Raw genomic sequence first — 19029 nt, forward strand, 5'->3', positions numbered from 1 at the left:
GTAATGTTTAAGGTCGAAATATTTTCCTCCAAACCACTTCCTGAGGTAGTTGGTGTATCATCACCCCCATTTTACAGATGAGGAAACTAACAGCAATGTAAGGAGACTCAGTGCACTAGAGTGCCAAGTGAGGCCTCTGAATGGTCCCTCCTCTATGGTGAGAACCCTTTGCCCCCTCACCCTCCAAGTAAGCCTATTCTCTATTAAGCTGAGCAGTTTGAAACCCTCTTTTTGGAGGACAAAGTCCACTCTGAGTGCTGAGGACTCAGTGTAAAGCTGGATTCTGGCTTGTCCAGAGAGGGCCTGTTTCAGAAGGCAGTGTGAGAACGGACTGAACATGCCCTGCCCCGTGGCACTGTACATATATTCAGCCTTTTGGCCCAACTTTGAGTATTGGCGCCACTTAGAATGGTTCTTTCTCTGAATCACAAGGCAAACAAGAGACTGATATAAGATCATAATTAGATTTTTATTTATCATGATCCCCACTGTTCAACTAGGTTATTAGTTGTAAGTGCCCCACAAAAAAAAAAAAAAGAGTGGACTAAAGGTCTTCTGACTGCAACTTGGGTCTGGTGGTGGATTTTGTTAAAATCTTTTTTTTTCTCCCTTTTTCAGTCCAACATAAATGAGAAAGAAAAAAAGTACTTGTGACATTTCCAAATAACAGAAGTAATAGCAAAGTATATTAATATACATTCAACATATACTACGCGTATTGGTTACTACAATGCAAAGCAATGAATTAAAAAAAAAGTGTGGTATGCAAGATGGCACGGTTAATAAACTCACTGGCTTTCATTTGGATTTGCTAGAGGGTGGCAGTTTGCTTTCCCAGAAATACAATATCATGTAAACAAAACAGAGTTGGGGGAAGGGGGAGTAAGGAAGAGAGGAACTATGAGAGATAGAACGGATGTGGAAAAGTCAAATGCTTTCAGTGTTTTCTTGGTACCTTCCTGCCAGGCAGGCAAAGAAGTCACAATTAGAGTAGAAACTGGGATCTCACTCCTGGACAAGTCAAAGAAATGGAACACGGGAGAGAGCCGAAGAAACTCCCCATCCTGGAGAAATCCATCTGTTGGGAGATTCTGCTAGGGCTCCAGGTTCTCCAATGTTCTTTTTCCAACTGAAGACTGTCAGTGCTGGCTGAGGTGGGGGAGGGGAAGTGTGAGATTTGAGGTGGGAGTGAGGAGAGAGAGGTAACCTGTCAGCAGCATAGCATCAGCCATGCTGGTCTTACATTTCCTTCTGTGCAAATTTGGGAGAAGGTCTTGGGAGGAGACTAGGGATATTTTCCTCTCTTTTCCCCCAAAGGAAAAATAAAAGGATCAAGAATCAAGTTTCATTAAAAAAAGCATTCCCCACCCCCCAAAAAAAACCCAAATGTTCAAAAGGAGATGAGCCCACATACTCTCCCAGCCCCCGCCAGCGGAGAAGGCTTTGGTTTGTAATAGTAAAGTGAAGACAAGAGGAGAAGACCAGACAAGAGCCACGCGTATGTACTGCATCCGAGGGGGCAAAGGAGACCAGGACATGTGTCACCGGCACCAGAAGAAGTGCTCACAATTACAGTGTCATTAAAAGGAAATAAAATACTTTTGAACAAAGGTGCAAGTCACAATTCAAATAGAACAGAATCTAGTTAAACATTTCTCTTTTAAACAGAAATTCCTTTTGTCTTTATTAATAATAATAACAATAATAATAATAATAACAATAACAACATTTACCAAAAACAATTCCTACATGATCAAGAAGAAAAAGGGGGCTGAGGATGATGGGAGGTAGGGAGTGAGGAGGGATCCGAGAGAACGTCCTGTTCTTGCTGTGGCAAGGAGGCTAGAGGAGGCAGAGTTTGAAAGGAAAAAGGTAGAGATATATATATATATGTGTGTGTGTATATATATATATATATGTACATGTACACACACATACACACACATACATATATACATATACATGTAGATATATGGAAAACCAATCCTTGTAGCGCAATAAAAAATAAGGAGAACAAAAGATGCCACAAATAGCAGACGGCACCCTCCTGGGTGCTCTAACTGTTCGTGGGTAGAAGGGATGGTTTACCAGAGGGATGGTAAAGGCAACCGGCTCCGGAGGTGACGAGGGGTTCTGTGTGCCACAAACATGCCCCCCGAAGGAAGTGAAGTGAGACTTCTCTTGCTCCAGGCTACTACCAGCCCCAATACTAAGATCCTGGTAGGACTTTGGCTTTCTGTTAATAGCCTGCCAGGCGGGGCAAAGCTTTTTAGTGGGTCTCAGCAGTGAAGATTCACAGGGTCAAAGCCAAGGGGCTCCTAAACTTTGCTTATTGCTCGCCAATGCTAGATCCCACCCTCGTCCCCGTTCCCATCCATTCCCTGGCATGTAGATTATAGAGGAGGCTGTCCTCTGTACTTGTTCCTGGCATCTGACAATGCCGGCAAGGATGAGGGGGCTTCTTGGAGGGAGACCCTAGGCATCCATCCACATCCCAATCATCCTTCCTGTCTCTGAAAAGACAGAAAAGAAAAACAGCCTCCAAAAGAAAACACAAAACTCAAATGCACTTTTGCCAAAAGTGGAGAACTCTCATTTCCCATTTATTTCCTCGGTGGGTTGGTCATACAGGCAAACATGGTAGAACACCCTCTGAACCCCAAGGAACAGCACACTGATGGACTGGAGAGGAGGAAAGGAGCTGTGATATTCCAGCTGGGGAAAAATACAATGGCAATTTGGCGCGATGCTGCTAGATACTGTGGGTTTAAAATGAACTTTTTTATTCCCAAGCTGTACACAAAACCTGCAACAGAAAAGAAACAGAGAAGAGTCAGAGTTGATGGTAAGAACCTGACCTTAGTGGGTGCATTTTGACCACATTTCCCTCAGTCCTTTGAGAGGCTTGCCGAGTGTACCCACAGCACCCCAAGGTATGGACACCCAAGTTCTAGCTGCAATCCTAAGTGTGCTCCTGCTGTCCCCATACATAAGCTCAGACTCGTAAACTTATCTACTTTTGAGACATTATCTGACTCTGTTCATGGCACACTGTTTCAACCAATATGTCTTACTTCTTTTTACCTTTTTTGGGGGCAGGGGGGTGGGTGGGGTGGGTGAGGCAATCAGGGTTAAGTGATTTGCCCAGGGTCACACAGCTAGTTAAGTGTCAAGTGTCTGAGGTCACATTTGAATTCAGGTCCTCCTGATTCCAAGGCTGGAGCTCTATGCACCGCATCACCTAGTTGCCCCCCTTTTTTTACTTCTATATCTCTACATTATGTTATTCCCTGGCATGAAATAGAATCCTTCCCCACTGTCCCACTGCCTGTATAGGTGCTACCTATCTTTCAAGGCAGAAACTAAATCCACCTCCTCCCTGACCAATCCCCTCCAGCTAAAATGGTGGCCTCCTCTGAATGTGTATAGCATTCACTATCCATACACCACTCATTTGGCACTGAGCATACACTGATGACAATTATAAGTTGTTACGTTCAAGTGTCTGAATTTGTCTCCCCCTACCCAGCAATTAGAAGGTAGGGACTGTGCCTTAATCTCTTCAGTGTCCCCCACAGCACTTAATATAGTGTTAGGTGTCTAGTTAGGTACTCAATAAAAATTCATTGATTGATTTTGAAAACATCGGGAGGTTGTGAGAGGCATGAAGAAGGTTAAGGCAAGTCAACCATGTAGGAAGAGGAGTTATTTCATTTTAAGTGATTCCAGCAAGACTACACTACACACACACTTTAAGCCTTTGGGGAGTGGGAGAGCTGTCAAATGCTAATCCTAGCCTGGTCAGGATGATACTCACACCTAGCTTCTTGTTACACCCCAGCCTGCTCCATGCTGAAGGAGACCTCCGGATGCTTGTAGCTCAGTAGAATGTCTGTAATACATGTAGACGGATAACAAGAGTTGTGTAAGTGCTGGCTGCCGTCGGCCAGTTCTGAGGGCTCTTGACCTTCCAAACTCTCCCTATAGCCTGAAAAACCAAAACGAACATTTGAGATTGGCAAGGAGGAAGAAGGACGAGGAAGAAGGGCCCTTTACTTGGGACCCAGGAGCTGACCCCCCAGAACTGAGAGTTCTAAGGTAAAGAAGAGACTAGACATGAAGACATAGGCCTGGGCTGGACAATTATGAGCATTTTCCCTACACCTTTGGGTATTAAAAAGACTTCTCTATATCACAAAGCCTGATCACTGGTGTCTACATGTCCAGCTAAGTTGGCAAAGAGCTGTCATTTTAGAAAAAACATAGTCCTACCTTCAAGATCGAAAGAAAAAGGTCCATCTAGGACCACGGTGGTCAAATTTTTTAATACCTTCTTGGCATCATATTTGTACACATCTTTTCTCCCTACTAGACTATAAACTCTTTGAAGGGAAAAACTGTGCCCATTTCCAAAAGCATGAAACTATCCACTATAAATTTACCCAGATTATTCTCAAATGGGATTAATCTTAGCAGCAAGGGAATCTTTTCACATTTCCCTAACTGATTCACCCTCCCAAGCACCACATCAACTCTTTTAAACCTTTCCAAATCTTCTCAGGCTTCTCATGATATTCTCTCCCTCTACCCTCTCAACTGGGAACCTCATCTCAGAAAAAAATTGATGCCATTTGCTGAGAGCCCGCACTTCTCCCTTCCTCCTGTTCTTCATCTTACATCCCTCAGATGTCTTAATCTTCACCCGTCTCACACGAAGGGATGGCTGTTCTCCTAGGCAAGATAAACCTGCTCAACATATTCTCTTGATCTGATCCCTTCTAGACTATCCCTCTATCAGATCCATTCTCTCTCTATCTACTGACTACTTCACTACTGCCTACAAACATAGCCATTTTTAAAACAAAACAAACAAAAAACCCTGCTGGTGATTATTCATCACTTTTGTGACTAAACTTTTTGAGAAATCTGTCCATAACTGGGGTCTCCAGCCTCTCCCTGGAATCTAAACCCTCGGCAGTCTGACTTCTGACTTCATCACTGAACAAAAGCCTGTCCCTCCAAAGTCACCAGCCATTCTCTTCTCTCTTGGCTGTCAGGACAATGCTCTCTCCAGGTTCTCCTCAAACGTGACTGCTCCCGATATATCTTTGCTGGACCCACATCCAGATCATGCTCACTAACTAGAGGTGTCCTCTGAGGCACTGTTCTGGGCTCTCTTTTCTTCTCATTCTATACTCTTGCTTGGGGATAGTTTAAGCTCCCATGGAGCCAATAATCATTTCTATATGGATGATTCTCAAATCTATTTATTCAGTCCAAATGGGCAGCCTCTAAAATCAGCTAGGTGATGCACTCACTGAGCTCAGAGTCAGGAAGAATTGAGTTCAAGTTTAACCTTAGACATTTACTACCTGTGTGACCCTGGGCAAGTCACTTAATCTCTATCTGTCTCAGTTTTCTCAAGGGGATTATAATAGCTACTATCTCTTAGAATTGTTGTGATGATCAAAAAGATAATATTTGTAAACCACTGATACAATGCCCGGCACAAAGTAAGTGCTTAACAAATGCTTGCTTGCTTCCTTAACCTCTCTACTGTCTTACATCACCAAATGCCTATTATACATCTCAAAATGGATATCCCATAGACAACTCAAACTCAACACGTGTAGAACAACCCATTATCTCTCACTCCAAACTCCTTCCCAGCCTCCCATCCCCAACTTCCTCATCATCCAGGGCCCAGCTATCCTCCCAATCACCCAGGCTTACAATCTTGTAGTTATCTTAAACTCCTCACTCACTGCATATATCCAATCCACTGCCAAATTTTACTGTTTCTGTCTTCCTAACATCTCTTGTATGCATCCTGTTCTGTCGGTTCACATAGCTGCCACACTGGTAGAGACCCTCCTCATCTCATACCCAGACTCTTGGCTGTCATCCTGAGAGGACACCATAAGCCTCCTGGTCTGTCTCTCTCTCTCAAGTCTTGCCCCACTCTGATCCATCCTCCACTCAGCTGTGCTTTCCTAAAGCACATTCCCCATTGTCATCCCCCCTACTACCAATAACCTTTCCATTACCTCTTGAATTAGATAGAAAACCTTTGATTTAGTTTTTAAAGGCCCTCACAACCTGGCCCCTTCCTATCGTTCAAGTCTTCTTACACTTTGCTGCCCTCTAAGTACTTTGCCATTCAATGAAACTGGCCTTTCACACAACATACCACTCTTGATTCCATGCCTTTTCTTTTCACTGGCTACATTTTGCAAAGATCCCATTTTGTCCTCACAACAACCCTGCTAGGTAGGTACTATTGTCATCATCATCACCGCCAAATTATAGATAAGGAAACTGAAGTAGACAGAAAATAAGTGACTTGCCCAGGATCACACAGCTAGTAATTGTCTCAGGCAGGAATCAAACTCAGGTCTTCTTGATTCTCAGTCTATTGTTTAATCCATTATACAACTTACCTGCCTATGTGCACTAAATCAATGTTAATTTGAATTGAACTGAATCAAGTTCCTTTTCCCATGAAAAAATCTACAGCATGAAAGTAAGAGAAGTTGACAGACACAGAAAGCATGTCTCCAGACTCAAATTCCAGGCACAGATATTCTCCAGGGCAAGAAAATCTTGAGGAGAGTCATGAGAAAGGCAAATAAGGCCAGGGCTCCACATGCTGGGAACCTGAGACTGGTGGTAGCAGGGACTGCAGATCACGTCTGACCTGGCGCATCCTTCAGTGTTTCTCGTCCCCTGGCCTAAGGTTCCTCCTAGGCTCAGCTCTTTGAATTCTAATAGCGTGGTCCTTGTTGAATATGGACGCAGGTACTTCTCTAGGTCGAGATGACCATCATTAATAACAACTACAAATACTTATATTTATACATTCCCCTACAAAGGATCTTCCTCACAATAAGCCTGTGAAGAAGATAAGGCAAGTACGATCATCCCACTTCATAGATGAGTAAACTGAAGCCTAAAGAAGTCAAGTGGCTTGTCCAACTTACAGAGTCAGTGAGCAGCGTAGCAGGGATACTGATCCAGTTCCCTGAATGTCTCCAAGATCAGTATTTTCCTCACTATCTCCTAGCAGTCTCTGTATTGCTTGGAGAATTTCTGACCTGATGCTCTCTGGCATCTGGACATATTACAGCCCAAGAAGACCGTACTCTTCCCATGGACTTCAAGATTACGACTATCTCCCAGGACCCCCAGAAACCCCTTACCCTCACTTTCCCTGTCCTGAAGCTGCTGGCTCCCCATGAGTGAAGACTGACTGAGGACGGCATCAGACATCCGAGCAGAGCTTAGTGCTTTTCCAGCCATGAGACTCATTCCAGGCAGGTTATCCAGCTGCACCTGCAGAAAGCAATGATCCACATATGCGAGAGCTGTTGGAAAAGAATAACTCCTGGCCCGTGGGTACTGAAAGAGTTTGGGGCCCTAAACCCAAATACCCTCTTGCCCACCCTCTCAGACCTTGGTTATGCAAATGCAGCAGGAGGGGGAGCTATCTTATTCTTCCAGAGTTTTAGACTTTCCCCTTTCCCACTGACCATCAAAGCTCTGTTGGTAATAATTCACATTTATGTTGTACTGTAAGAGTCTCAAAGGGCTTTAAAATAACTCTTTGAGGAAGATAATGCAAGTATTATTAATTCCATTTTATAGATGAGGAAGATGAGGCTCAGTGAGATTCTTAACTCCAAGTATAGTGTTCTTTCCATGATGCCTGAGGGTCACTATGGGGGTTGGTCACGGGATTAGATTGGGATAAGCCTTCTTAAAACACAGTCTCTCTAAAACCAGACCTCCCCAGACTAAATCAGGCTCAGAGTTTGCTCCTGTGAAGGAAACTTGATGGTTATGACTGCTCAGTCTAGAGTTGTGAGTTCAGATCTAGCTAAATGGACAAACTTAAGGCAGCTATCAGAAGGTTCCCTAGTCAAGGGACTCAAGTGCCCTGTGGAGCTTAGAGTGGTCAAGATGGCCCATTAAAAAGCCAAACCCTGGATGAAACACATGACACTTGTATCCTTAGCTTGGAATTTGGAATATGGAGCTCCGTGAGTGAATTTATTAGAATGTCTAATATGTTAACTTCCTATGGGTGCCAGATGAAGTTGGACAGTAGCTGAGGGAAATACGCTGCCTGGCACTGATGCTAAACTGCCTCTTTTCAAAGTCTTCCAAGTTTCAAAGTGTCTTTTAGGAACCCCACCAAAGCAGGAAGGGCACCAACATACATAGGCATCATCGCTGTTCTGGATAGTGTGATGTCTCTGTAGGGTCCGGGGCCTGTGATGCTCACTGACAGGGGAGCGTGTTGAATAACCCAACCCATTATGATCAGGTAGCTCCATAGCTTGTCCAGGGGAACTTCTGTCCATACAGTTCCCTATGACAGATTCTGGGGAGACAGAGCAAAAGAGCAGGTCAGCAGAACTACAGTTTCTCCCAGTAACACCTAACACAGGACAATTTAGTAGTAAACAATACAAACATCTGGATAAAATATTAACTGATGACCCCCAACTGACCCACAGCATTGCTGGGAAACTAGGCTTTAACTGGCCCTAAATTCCCTGGCATTTGAGCTTTGGCTCCCAATCTATGAGGAAGAAGGAGTCTAAGTACTGGTTACCTTTTCCCTAGAAGTGAGCCTATAGGAGGGAATCGCAGAATGCCAGAAGAGGACTTCCTGAGGCGACAAAATCCAACCCCCTCATTTTATGGATAAGGAAACTGAAGACCAAAAGAGGTTAAACGACTAGCCTGAGGTCACAGAATGACAACTGAAGTCTCAATTTTCAGTTCAGTTCTACGTCTATTACACTGTGCTAATGCTTACCAATGAATCTGGGCTGGATTATTCTAAAAGTCAGGGATTCAGTGAGCTCAGGGTCCAGCTCCAGAGCTGAAGAGGGACGTGGGTGGAAATGTGTTCCCTGTTCTCAGGGACAGTCAGGAAGAATCTTGGCTGATGGAAGGATACCTGGACATACACACCTTTAGTTTTCACCATCACGAGACTGGAATATTTTATTTGTTTTAAAATGTTAGATTCCCATGACACTTGTCAAGTTTTTTCTCCGAAGAATTAACTCCATTGACCGGGCTGATCTCTTTTCACTTTCATATAAAATATCTGAATATGCAAAATATCTACCATTTCCTCAGTCTGGGAAACTGCCTCCACCAAGTAAGACTATAACCCATCTATGATTTAGGGGATGGTGAGTTGCCGGAGGAACAAAGAGGTTAAATGACTTGCTCAAAGTCACACAGAGAAGTATCAGTAGTAGGATTCAAAGCCAAGTTGCTCTAATTCTCTATTTCAAATAAAATAAGGGGAAAAAAAAATCAACCTTAATTCTGAACCAACAGTGTCAAACAGCTATTTGATCAGTGTAAGTCACAAATTGTATTTCACAAATGGTAATGGTTGAGGTCCATTAAAACATAACAGCCTTGAAGGCAGGAACAGCTTTTGCCTTTTTTTATATGTCCAGTGCTTAACACAGTACCTGGCACATAGAAAGTGTTTAATAATGCCTGTCAATTGAAGCCACTCCCTTGAATCAGGTTAGGGGTCAAGGTAGGTGAACTTTCAAGGTCCTGAATCTGTCCCCTACTACCTTTTTATGATTTTAGGCAGGTCAACTGCCCTCTCTGGGCCTGAGCCTTTTCATTGTAAAAATGAAAGGATTAACTAAACAATTTCTAATGTCCTTTCAGTTTTAAATCTATGATTCTAATTCCTGGGTCCCCCTAACAGCAGGGAGTAGAGAGGTGGCAGTGGAAAATGCCAGCTACTAATGAAGTTAATGATATAAAAATCATCTTGAAAAAGAATACAATGGAGCAAAACTGAGAGAAACTTCCAGCTAACTTCTATTCAAATTCAGTTCAAAAAGTATTTATCAAATGCCTACTATGTGAAGTCACCATATACAAATAAGGCTGGTTATGCAATTCAGTTTGTGTTAATGAGGGATTTGTAAATCTTTAAATGCTATATAAGTGAGTCATTTACAGCTAGTTCTCTCTGTAAAGAAATCAAAAGTGTAAGAAGTTGGTGGCGGCAGGGGAGATATGGATGAACTTGAGTTTGGGGGCAAAGAAAAGACTAAAAAAGTAGATGGGAAGAATAAGCGCCTAAAGGATCATTCTGTAGAACCGATTTATTATATAGCATGCCAAGCCCAAGCCCAGTCTCTCACAGTAGGTATAGCCAAGAGCCATGTGGAGTCAGTCAAAGGGCTGAACTTGAAGACCTAGAGGACCACATATGGCCTTGAGGCCAGGCCCCCTCCCCTTCCCCATATACAAAGCAAAGAACCTTTAGAAGTGGCCCAACATTGGAAGTGTGAAACTGGAAACTAACCCTCCCCATTTTGCTCAGCCAACAAATAACTCTGTGCCATAATACTCTATATTTGAATACTAGTTCTTATTTTCCAAAGACTCTTCTTATTTTCGGCCTCAGGAAAGGTAGGTAGAGATGTTCACTATTTGACAAGTGAAAAAACAAAGAGATTAAATAATGTGTCTAAAGTCGCAAGCTAGCTTGTGGAACAGCTGGGGCTAAAACTCAGGCTCCTGACTCCTAGACCCAAGTGTTTTTTGGTTTTTTTTTCCTATGCGCTCTCATTGCCTTATGCAGATGAATTCTATCTGTTGCAATCACATGTTCTAATGCTAAGGAGCTATAATTGTGCTAATACCAGCCTATGAAAAAAATACAAGAGAATCATAAGAGTCTAATCCAGTGAAAGAAAAACCACCGACATATTTGCAAATGAGCAAAATGTATTTCTGACATTTCAGTTTTCAGGAAAATAGCCTAGAAGACACAGACACACCCAGACACACACAGACACAGACACCCAGACATCCAGACACACACACACACACACACACACACACACACACACACACAAAACCTAAGAAAGTATTTAAATAGAAGGTGAGCAAACAAATAGCCATGGCTATCTCAAGCCTCAGAACATTCAGAATGGCTGACATGTAATTTTTGTGCGTGGCAACTGGGAACAGAAATAAGGTTTGGTTGGTTTGTTTTGTTTTGTTTTTGGTGGGGAGGAAGAACATCAAACCTTGGGAAAACAGTCCCCTGGAGACCAAAGCTGATAAGACTTCCTGGAAAATTACTGAGAGGTCATCAGGTAAAAATATTAACTAATGATGAAAAGGAATGAAATTTGAACCCCAAGCCAATCAATGAGCATTTATTATGAGCTTACTATGAAGCAGTTTCTACCCTAGAGGAATTTACATTCTATCAGGAGAGATAACTTGTACAACTAGAAGAATATACAAAAGAGAGACAGAGAGAGACAGAGAGACAGAGAGACAGAGACAGAGAGAGTAAATATGATGAGGTGATTCTTTGGGGAAGGAGGATACCAATAGCTGGGAGGAGCAGGAAAGGCCTCAGGTAGAAGAGATTGCTTGAGCTGAGCACTGAAGGGATTTATGCAGTAGAGAGAGCACAGGGACTGGAGTGAGGAAGACTTGAGTTCAAATCCCACCTCAGGTAGGACTCTGAGCAAGTCACTTAACCCCTGTTTGCCTCAGTTTCCTTATCAGTGTACTTTCTAGGGTTGTTGTGAGGATCAAATGAAATAATAATTGTAAAGAATTTGGCACACTGCCTGGCATCTAGTAAAGCACTATATAAATGTTAGCTGTTATTTGAAAAGAGGAAGCTAAGGAAAGAGTGCATATGGTGATGAGTAATAAGTGTTTCAGCATCAGCAAGGAGGCCAGTTGGGTTACAATGTGAAATGCATAAAGAGAATTAATGTATAAGGCTGCAGCCCAGTTGCAAAGGGCTTTTAAAAGGAGTTTATATTTGATACTAGAGGTAACAGAATTCCTAGAATTTATTGGGTAGGGTAATAACATGGTCAGACCTGCATGTCAGGAAAATCATTTGTCAGCTGTGTGGAGGCTGGACTGGAGAGGAAAGACTCTTGAAGAGGGGAGCCCCACTGAAAGCCACAAGGGCATGAAACAGGATGTGGACCAAGTGAAAGGGAAAGATGGAGGAAGAATTAACCATATGTAACAACTGACTAGACGTGAGGGAGTGAAGGTGAGGCAAAGACAGCCTCAACAAGGAAGCACACCTGGGTGACTAGGAGGAGGGTGGTGCCCTCAACAGGGACCTTCAGGAGAGGTGTGCATGTGGAGGCTGGGAGGAAGAGAATGAGTTGTATTTTAGACAGACTGAAGTCAGTCAGGAACATCTGACGAGTGGCTGGTGATGCAGAACTGGAGCCCATCTCAGGACAGAGACAAGGGCTGGAATATAGAGCTCTGGGGGTTACCTGCATAGAGATGCGACAAAATAAACCCACAGGAGTTGATGAGGTCACCATCCTTCTAGAAAGGATATCATTCTAAAGACCTTCTTCTGGTGAGAAGGTACAAGGCAAAGGGTTAGAGGGTAGGAATTCAGCTAAGGAGACTGGGAAGAAAGATCAGGCAGGTAGGAAAATAGGAGAGCAAAAGCATGAAAACTCAGAACAGAGAGAGTATCCAGGAAAGGACGGGCAACAATGTCAAATGTTGTAGAGAGGTCAAGAAGAATGAGGATTGAGAAAAGGCCAACAGATTTTGTGATAAAGACACTGATAACTTGGAAGGGAGTTGTTTAGTTTACTGATGAGGTCAGAAGCCAATTACAAATGGTTGAGGAGAGAAGACAGAAATAGAGGCGCTGCATATGGAGAGCTTTTTCTAAGCAATTGGTTGCGAAAGGGAAGAGGGATTTAGGATTTGAGTTAATAATGCTAGGATCAATTGAGGATTTCTTAAGGAAGGGGAACAGGCAACACAGAAAGACCCAGAGATAACTAGAGAATAAAGATTTAGAAAGAGAAGGGATGGTATATGTATAACTGATATCAGATTGCTTGCTGTCTTGGGGAGGAGGGAGTGAAAGGAGGGAGAAAAATTAGGAACTCCAAATCTTGCAGAAATGAATGTTGAAAACTATTTTTTTTTTTAGGCAGTTGGAGTTAAGTGACTTGCCCAGGGTCACACTGCTGGTGTCAAGTGTTTGGTCTGAGGCTGCATTTGAACTCAGGTCCTCCTGACTCCAGGGTCGGTGCTCTATCCACTGTACCATCTAGCTGCTCCTGAAAACTATCTCTACACATAATTGGAAAAAAATAAAACACTATTAAGGGAAAAAAAGAAAGAGAAGGGATGACTGAAAATGATAGGGAGAGGATAAACTAAGCAGTAAGAAGGCAATTCACTCTCGGTTTTTAGACCGTTTGAGGTTAACTTTTTTCTATTGATCTTTCTATGACTTCAAAAATCACTGAGGCAAATTTTTTAAATGAAGAGAAGTGACTTATGGAGTATGATGGCAGGTGACTTCCTGAGAAGAACTGAGAACATGCAAAGGATGATATGATCAAGAGGTGACTACACAAGGGAAAAAATGACTGGTTGGCCTAATTCCACCTGAGAAATCACTATATATACCACCCACCTAGTGGATTAACTGGGGCAGCTTGCACAACGTCCTGTTGCATCTGTCAATGTTGACTTGTCTTTATTCATTTGCAGAGCCTTCACAGTTGCTCTGGCCAAGGGGATGACACAGTTATTTAACACTTTTAGGGGTTGTAAGTTAAGTTTAATCTGTTGCTATTTTTTCTTGCACCAACACCAGCGGTCTGTGACAATACAGTACAGTTTAGATAAAAACAGAATGTGGCTTCTTCTAGAAAATGACAAGCTGGCAAAATCACTGTATGGACTAATACTTAATAACAAGATAAAGAAACATGTAATGCAGGTGAAAACATGTATTACAGTGCCTTGGCTGTGCCATCCCCAGAGAAGTGTATTGAAAAGGTAGACCTATTACCCAGAGTCCCTGTTCGCCTACCCTTTTAGAAAGGCTATCTTCTAAAGACCTTCTTATACTTTTGAGGAAACTCACAGATTCAGAGCAATGGAAGCCACCCCAGAAATCTTCTAGTTCAATTCATACCTGCATAGGAGTCTTCTCTAAAACACTCTGACAAGTGGTCAACCAACTAGGGAACCTATCCCTTCCTGAAGCTGCTCATTTCACTTCTGGACAGGTCTCACTATTATAAAGTATTTCCTTAAACTGAAACAAAATTTGTCTCTGTAACTTCTACCTAAGGCTCGTGGTGCTACCCACCAAAGCCATTCAGAACAAAATTAAACTCTCCTCCACATGACAGCATTCCATAGTATCTGTCTTATTGGATAGTTATAATTGAGAACATAACCAAAAAGAAAGTCTTTGAGCAAAGAAATAAACAAGCCCTGCTTTGATGGATCATTCCCTCACCCCAACCCCTCCCTTTGCCTTGCCACAGGTGGCAGGTGCTTGGCCCAAAGTAATTCCTCTGCCAAAATGATGACTCAGAAATAGAGATAGGGAATCCATGTCATCCATTCGACAGCAGTGGAATCCCAAGGTTTCTATGTTACAATGTAAATGAGGGTTTTTTTAAAAAGCATTTTAAATATGTAAGGGATCACCATTGGGAGATTTTCCAGGGTAAAAATGGGAGTTAGCCTACAACTATACATATATACTATGAATCTGGGAATGGGATTATTAAAAAGCAAAGAAAGTTATTGCTTTTAAAGGCTTTGAATGCCTATTATACTAAATTCCAGACTAGTTCCAGATAGTCTATTCCAGATAGTCATCTTGGTTAACTATGATCCACAAAACAGTGTCACTGTTGGAAAAGGAATAAGGTAAACTACTACATCTAAGTAGGAGAATACTATCTAGGAGTAATATGGAAAGGGAAGTAAAAAGAAGAAAACTAAAAGGGTGTTTAAGAATAGACTAAGTACAGACACTTGACACTTACTAGCTGTACGACCCTGGGCAAGTCACTTAACCCCGATTGCCTAACTTAAAATAAGAAAGGATCTAAATCCTTCATAGACCAAAAGAGAAAACTAAAGACAAAGGCTCAACTTGAAGCAGGAGGGAAAAAGGAAGGTGGGCTAGTCAGAAGGACTCTATTCCTGTGGGTTAGAATTAGAGGAAGAGCCAATGAATTTAGAGAAGACTACTGGCAGGGAAAATTTAAAAAGGACTGTTAGTGCTTTAAATCTGTGCCAATAGAATTGAATAATGTGAATTCTATGCAAGATGTCTCATCTAGATAAGGTGTGTGCTCTGAAATGCATAGACTCAGGGTTGACTGGGACCTGCGGTCATTTACAACATCCTTGCAGGTGATTAATCAGCTGCTGATTGCACACTTAACACCAACAACAATCTTATTATTTCATAAGGCAGCCACAAGTCTAGTTGTTAGAAAGTTCGTTCTGGTACTGACTTGAAATCTTTCACAGTCACTTCTATCCACTGGTCCTAGGTCTGCCCACCCTCTGGAGCCATGCAGAAATAGGTCTACTACATTTTTCCAAGACAGCTCTTCAAATAGTTCTCATATCTGCTCCTCAAAGCCAGCTATGGTCCTACATTTCTCTTTCCCCTCACAGCTAAACTTGAAAAAGCTGTCTACAATCAATGCCTCCACTTCTAACACTCTCCTCTAAATCTTTGCAATCTGGTTTCTGACCTCATCATTCAACTGGAACTGCTCTATCCAAAGTCCCCAATGATCTAATCTAATAACCTCTTCTTGATCCTCATTCTTCTTGACCTCTCAAAAGTATCTGATACTGTGAAGCACCTCAGCTCCTAGATCCTCTCTATTCTCCAGGTTTTCATGACTGCTCTTTGTCGGTCCTCCTACTTGTCTTACCACTCCTCAGTCTCTTTTACTACATCTTCATGTGATGCCCCATATTTTGAGTGTGCTACAAGGTTCTGTCATGGATCTTCTCTTTTCTCTTTATACAATCACTTGGTGATCTTATCAGCTCCCATTGTTTCAATTATCATGACTATCTAGATGATTCCATATCTATTTATCCTACAACGTGTCTGTAATGAGCTCTACTCCTGCATCACCAATGATCTACTCAACATTTTTAACTGGATGCCCTATAGGATTTCAAACTCAATATGTCTAAAGCAAAATTCCCTTCTTTTGAACTTCTCTACCACTGTCAAGATCAGCACCATCCCTCCAGTCATTTGGATTCATAACCTGCACACCATACTCAACTCTACTCTGTTGCCCCACAGTTGCCAATATCAAAATCAATCAGTTGTGGAATTTTGTAATTTCTTTCTCTATAATCTCTCTCTCACATGTGTCTCCTCTCCATTCACAGAGCCACCACCATCGGTCAAGCCCTCATCACTTTTTCCCTGGACTAGAAAAATAGCTTTCTAATGGGTCGTTCTGCTCTAAATCTCTTCCTACTCCAATTCGTTTTCCACACAATTGCCAAAGTAATTTCCCAAAAGTGTACATCTGACCATGTCACCCTCCTGTCCTCCACTCAATAATTAACCCTAGGATCAAATATAAGGTCCTTGGCATTTAAAACTCTTCACAATATGGCCCCTTCTTTTCTCTTTCTTACATTCTAGTATACTCTACAAGTTCTACAATCCAGCTATACTGGCCTGATTGCTATACCTTGCACTTGATACTCCAAATCTCATCCCCATGACTGGAATGCTATCCCCTCTATGCTATCCTCCATAACTGGAGGGCCCATTCTCCATTCCTGGAATGCAATCCCCTCTGCCACTCTCTATTTGAATAGACTCTTAGAATCCCTGCCTTTCTTTAAGGTTCATCTTAAATACACCCTTCTTCAGGAGGCCTTTCCTGCTCCTCCCAGCTACTAGTGCCGTCTCTTCTAAAGTTACCTTCCGTTTACTCTGTCTTCGTCTTGTATGTTCTGATTTACACATGTTGTCTCCTGCATTAGAATGTAAACTACTTGAGGGCAGGGATATTTTCACTCTTTGTTTGTAACCTAGTGCTTAGCACAGTGTTTGGCAGATAGAAAGCCCTTACTGAAAGCTTATTGATAGATTGAGTTTCTAGTCTAAAAATCCCCAGTTTTCTTAGCTGTGCCTAAGGCATCATGGTTTCCAGAACCACCACTACTTTGGTCGTCTTCCTTTGGATTAAATCAGTTTATCGGTGTTCCTCTCAAAAAGTGGTGCTGGTAACTGCCAATAGTACTCCACGTGTCTCTGGCTCATGCAGACTGCGTTACCTCCAGATATGGATAATCATCTGCTGCTGATGCAGCCTCGGCCTACATCAGATACTTTCATAGACACGTCACACAAATGACTCATAGTCTTGTGACGAGTTAGCCCCAATAAATCTTTTCACATGAATGTGGTCATTTTGGGCAGCTCCATTCTTCACTTGTACAACTGATTTTTTAAACCCAATTCTCTCACAAGTTTAGTTGTATATTTGAACCAATGGCATATGAGATTGCAGTGGACAGGAAGAGAAAAATGGAAGCTACCCAAGAAGAGAAAGTAGGAAAAGGTGCATGATTTCTGATAGCACTAACTCCTCTATCTTTATGTTTGACTGATGACAGCAAATAGTTACTGATGAACATGGGACAGGGGGCCATAAGTCTTCTGTTACTGGGTGAAGGCTATAATCAAGAGAGAACATCATGTTTCAGCAATAGCCAATGAGAATAAATTCTTTGTTTCTTTTTGGGGAAGAGGGGGAAAGCGTAAAGCAACTACCCTTTTTAATGTCAGAGAAAAGAACGTTTCCCGCAAGTGACAGAAAATGATACCGAGTCCTGTCAGATCCTATGCTATTTGGTGTCTAACTTCCAAATCTCAGGGTCATATCATCTTATATTTGTATAGCACTTATATTTGTATAGCAATTTTCAACAGATATTACCCCATTTGATCCTCATAATCCTGTCAAGGAGATAGAAAAGATATTGTATCCTTTTTTATTGAACTCTTTGTGTTTGGTTTTTAAAGTCCTTTATAATATGGCTCCAACCTATCTTTCTAACCTTGTTTTACATTATCCCCCTTCCTGCAGTCTGTGCTCTAGCCAAAATAGCCTTCACCCATGACACTCTATCTCTTGTCTCTGGGCCTTTGCATTGGAATGCCTGGAATATACTTCTCACCTCAGCCTCAAACATACCCTCTCTTCCATCATGAAGCAGCTTAAGCACCACCATCTTTGTGAAGCCTTTCCTGATTCTCTCCAACTCTAATTGCCCGCCCTCCCAAATTACTTCAGAATTATTCTCTTCACATTTATTTTTAACTATGTACATTTGCCTCCGTGATAGAATATAAATTCCTCGAAAGTATGGAGTTTCCATTCTCCGTATCTGTATCTCGAGCACCCTGCAAAGTGCCTGGCACATTAGTACTTGCTTAATATGTACTTGTGCATTTTTTTTAAATAGCTGGGAAAACTAAGGCTGAGCAAAGTTACAGAGTCATAGAATCTCAGAATTAGAAGAGATTTCTGGGGTCATCTAGTCTGAACTCTACCAAAAGCATACAATCTCCTTTTAAAAATCCCGACATGTAGTCAAAGACCTCTAGTCACAGGGAGCTAACTAACTCCAAGTACAATCTATTTTCTTATAGCTCTGGGCTGTTAGAAAGCTTTGCCTTACACTGAGTCACAGTCTATGAGAACAAGTATAATTCCTCTTTCTACATGACAACCCTTCGGATATCTGAAAAAAATTATAACATTCCCCCCAGTCTTTCCTTCTTCAGGCTAACAAGTTCTGTTGCAATAACATCTGCCTTCCCGATGTAATGCCCAGAACTGAAGACAGTATTTCAGCTGTAGTCTGACCTGGGCAGAGTGAATTTATACCCTGTCTTGCTCTGGCTGCCATATGTAAGTAAACCAACATGGTCCCATAAAGTCATGGAGACAGAATTAGAACTTAAATAGGCCTACTGACTTAGTCCAGCACTTTCCACATGTCCACTATGACAGTCTCCAGACCTCCTTTATAATGTTCATTCACTTTTTCCCCCCCACAATTGAAACTAATGTGTCCTTTATCCTTGCAAAAGCCATTCTTCTGGCCTGAGGAACACTGGGCTAACATCTGGAT

At 42.1% G+C, this 19029-nt stretch overlaps 1 protein-coding gene across 3 annotated transcripts in view; it reads right to left on the minus strand.

Moving 5' to 3' along the window:
• Window positions 1-2567: 2567 nt before the first annotated feature.
• The window catches only part of SIK3 (SIK family kinase 3), a 281102-nt gene continuing 264640 nt past the window's right edge, over window positions 2568-19029 (minus strand). For 2 of the 3 annotated variants that reach the window (XM_027857479.1, XM_027857477.1), the window contains exons 22-25: window positions 8220-8383; window positions 7200-7332; window positions 3818-3988; window positions 2568-2806 (exon numbers count right to left, since the gene is read on the minus strand). In XM_027857479.1, the coding sequence (XP_027713280.1) occupies window positions 3831-3988; window positions 7200-7332; window positions 8220-8383 (455 nt within the window). In that variant the 3' untranslated portion in view covers window positions 2568-2806; window positions 3818-3830. The remainder of the gene's footprint in view (window positions 2807-3817; window positions 3989-7199; window positions 7333-8219; window positions 8384-19029) is intronic. The other variant, XM_027857478.1, reaches the window with a different exon arrangement.

This window comes from Vombatus ursinus, unplaced genomic scaffold (assembly GCF_900497805.2).
Source record: "Vombatus ursinus unplaced genomic scaffold, bare-nosed wombat genome assembly UNPS02012156.1, whole genome shotgun sequence".
Classification (NCBI taxonomy): domain Eukaryota; kingdom Metazoa; phylum Chordata; class Mammalia; order Diprotodontia; family Vombatidae; genus Vombatus; species Vombatus ursinus.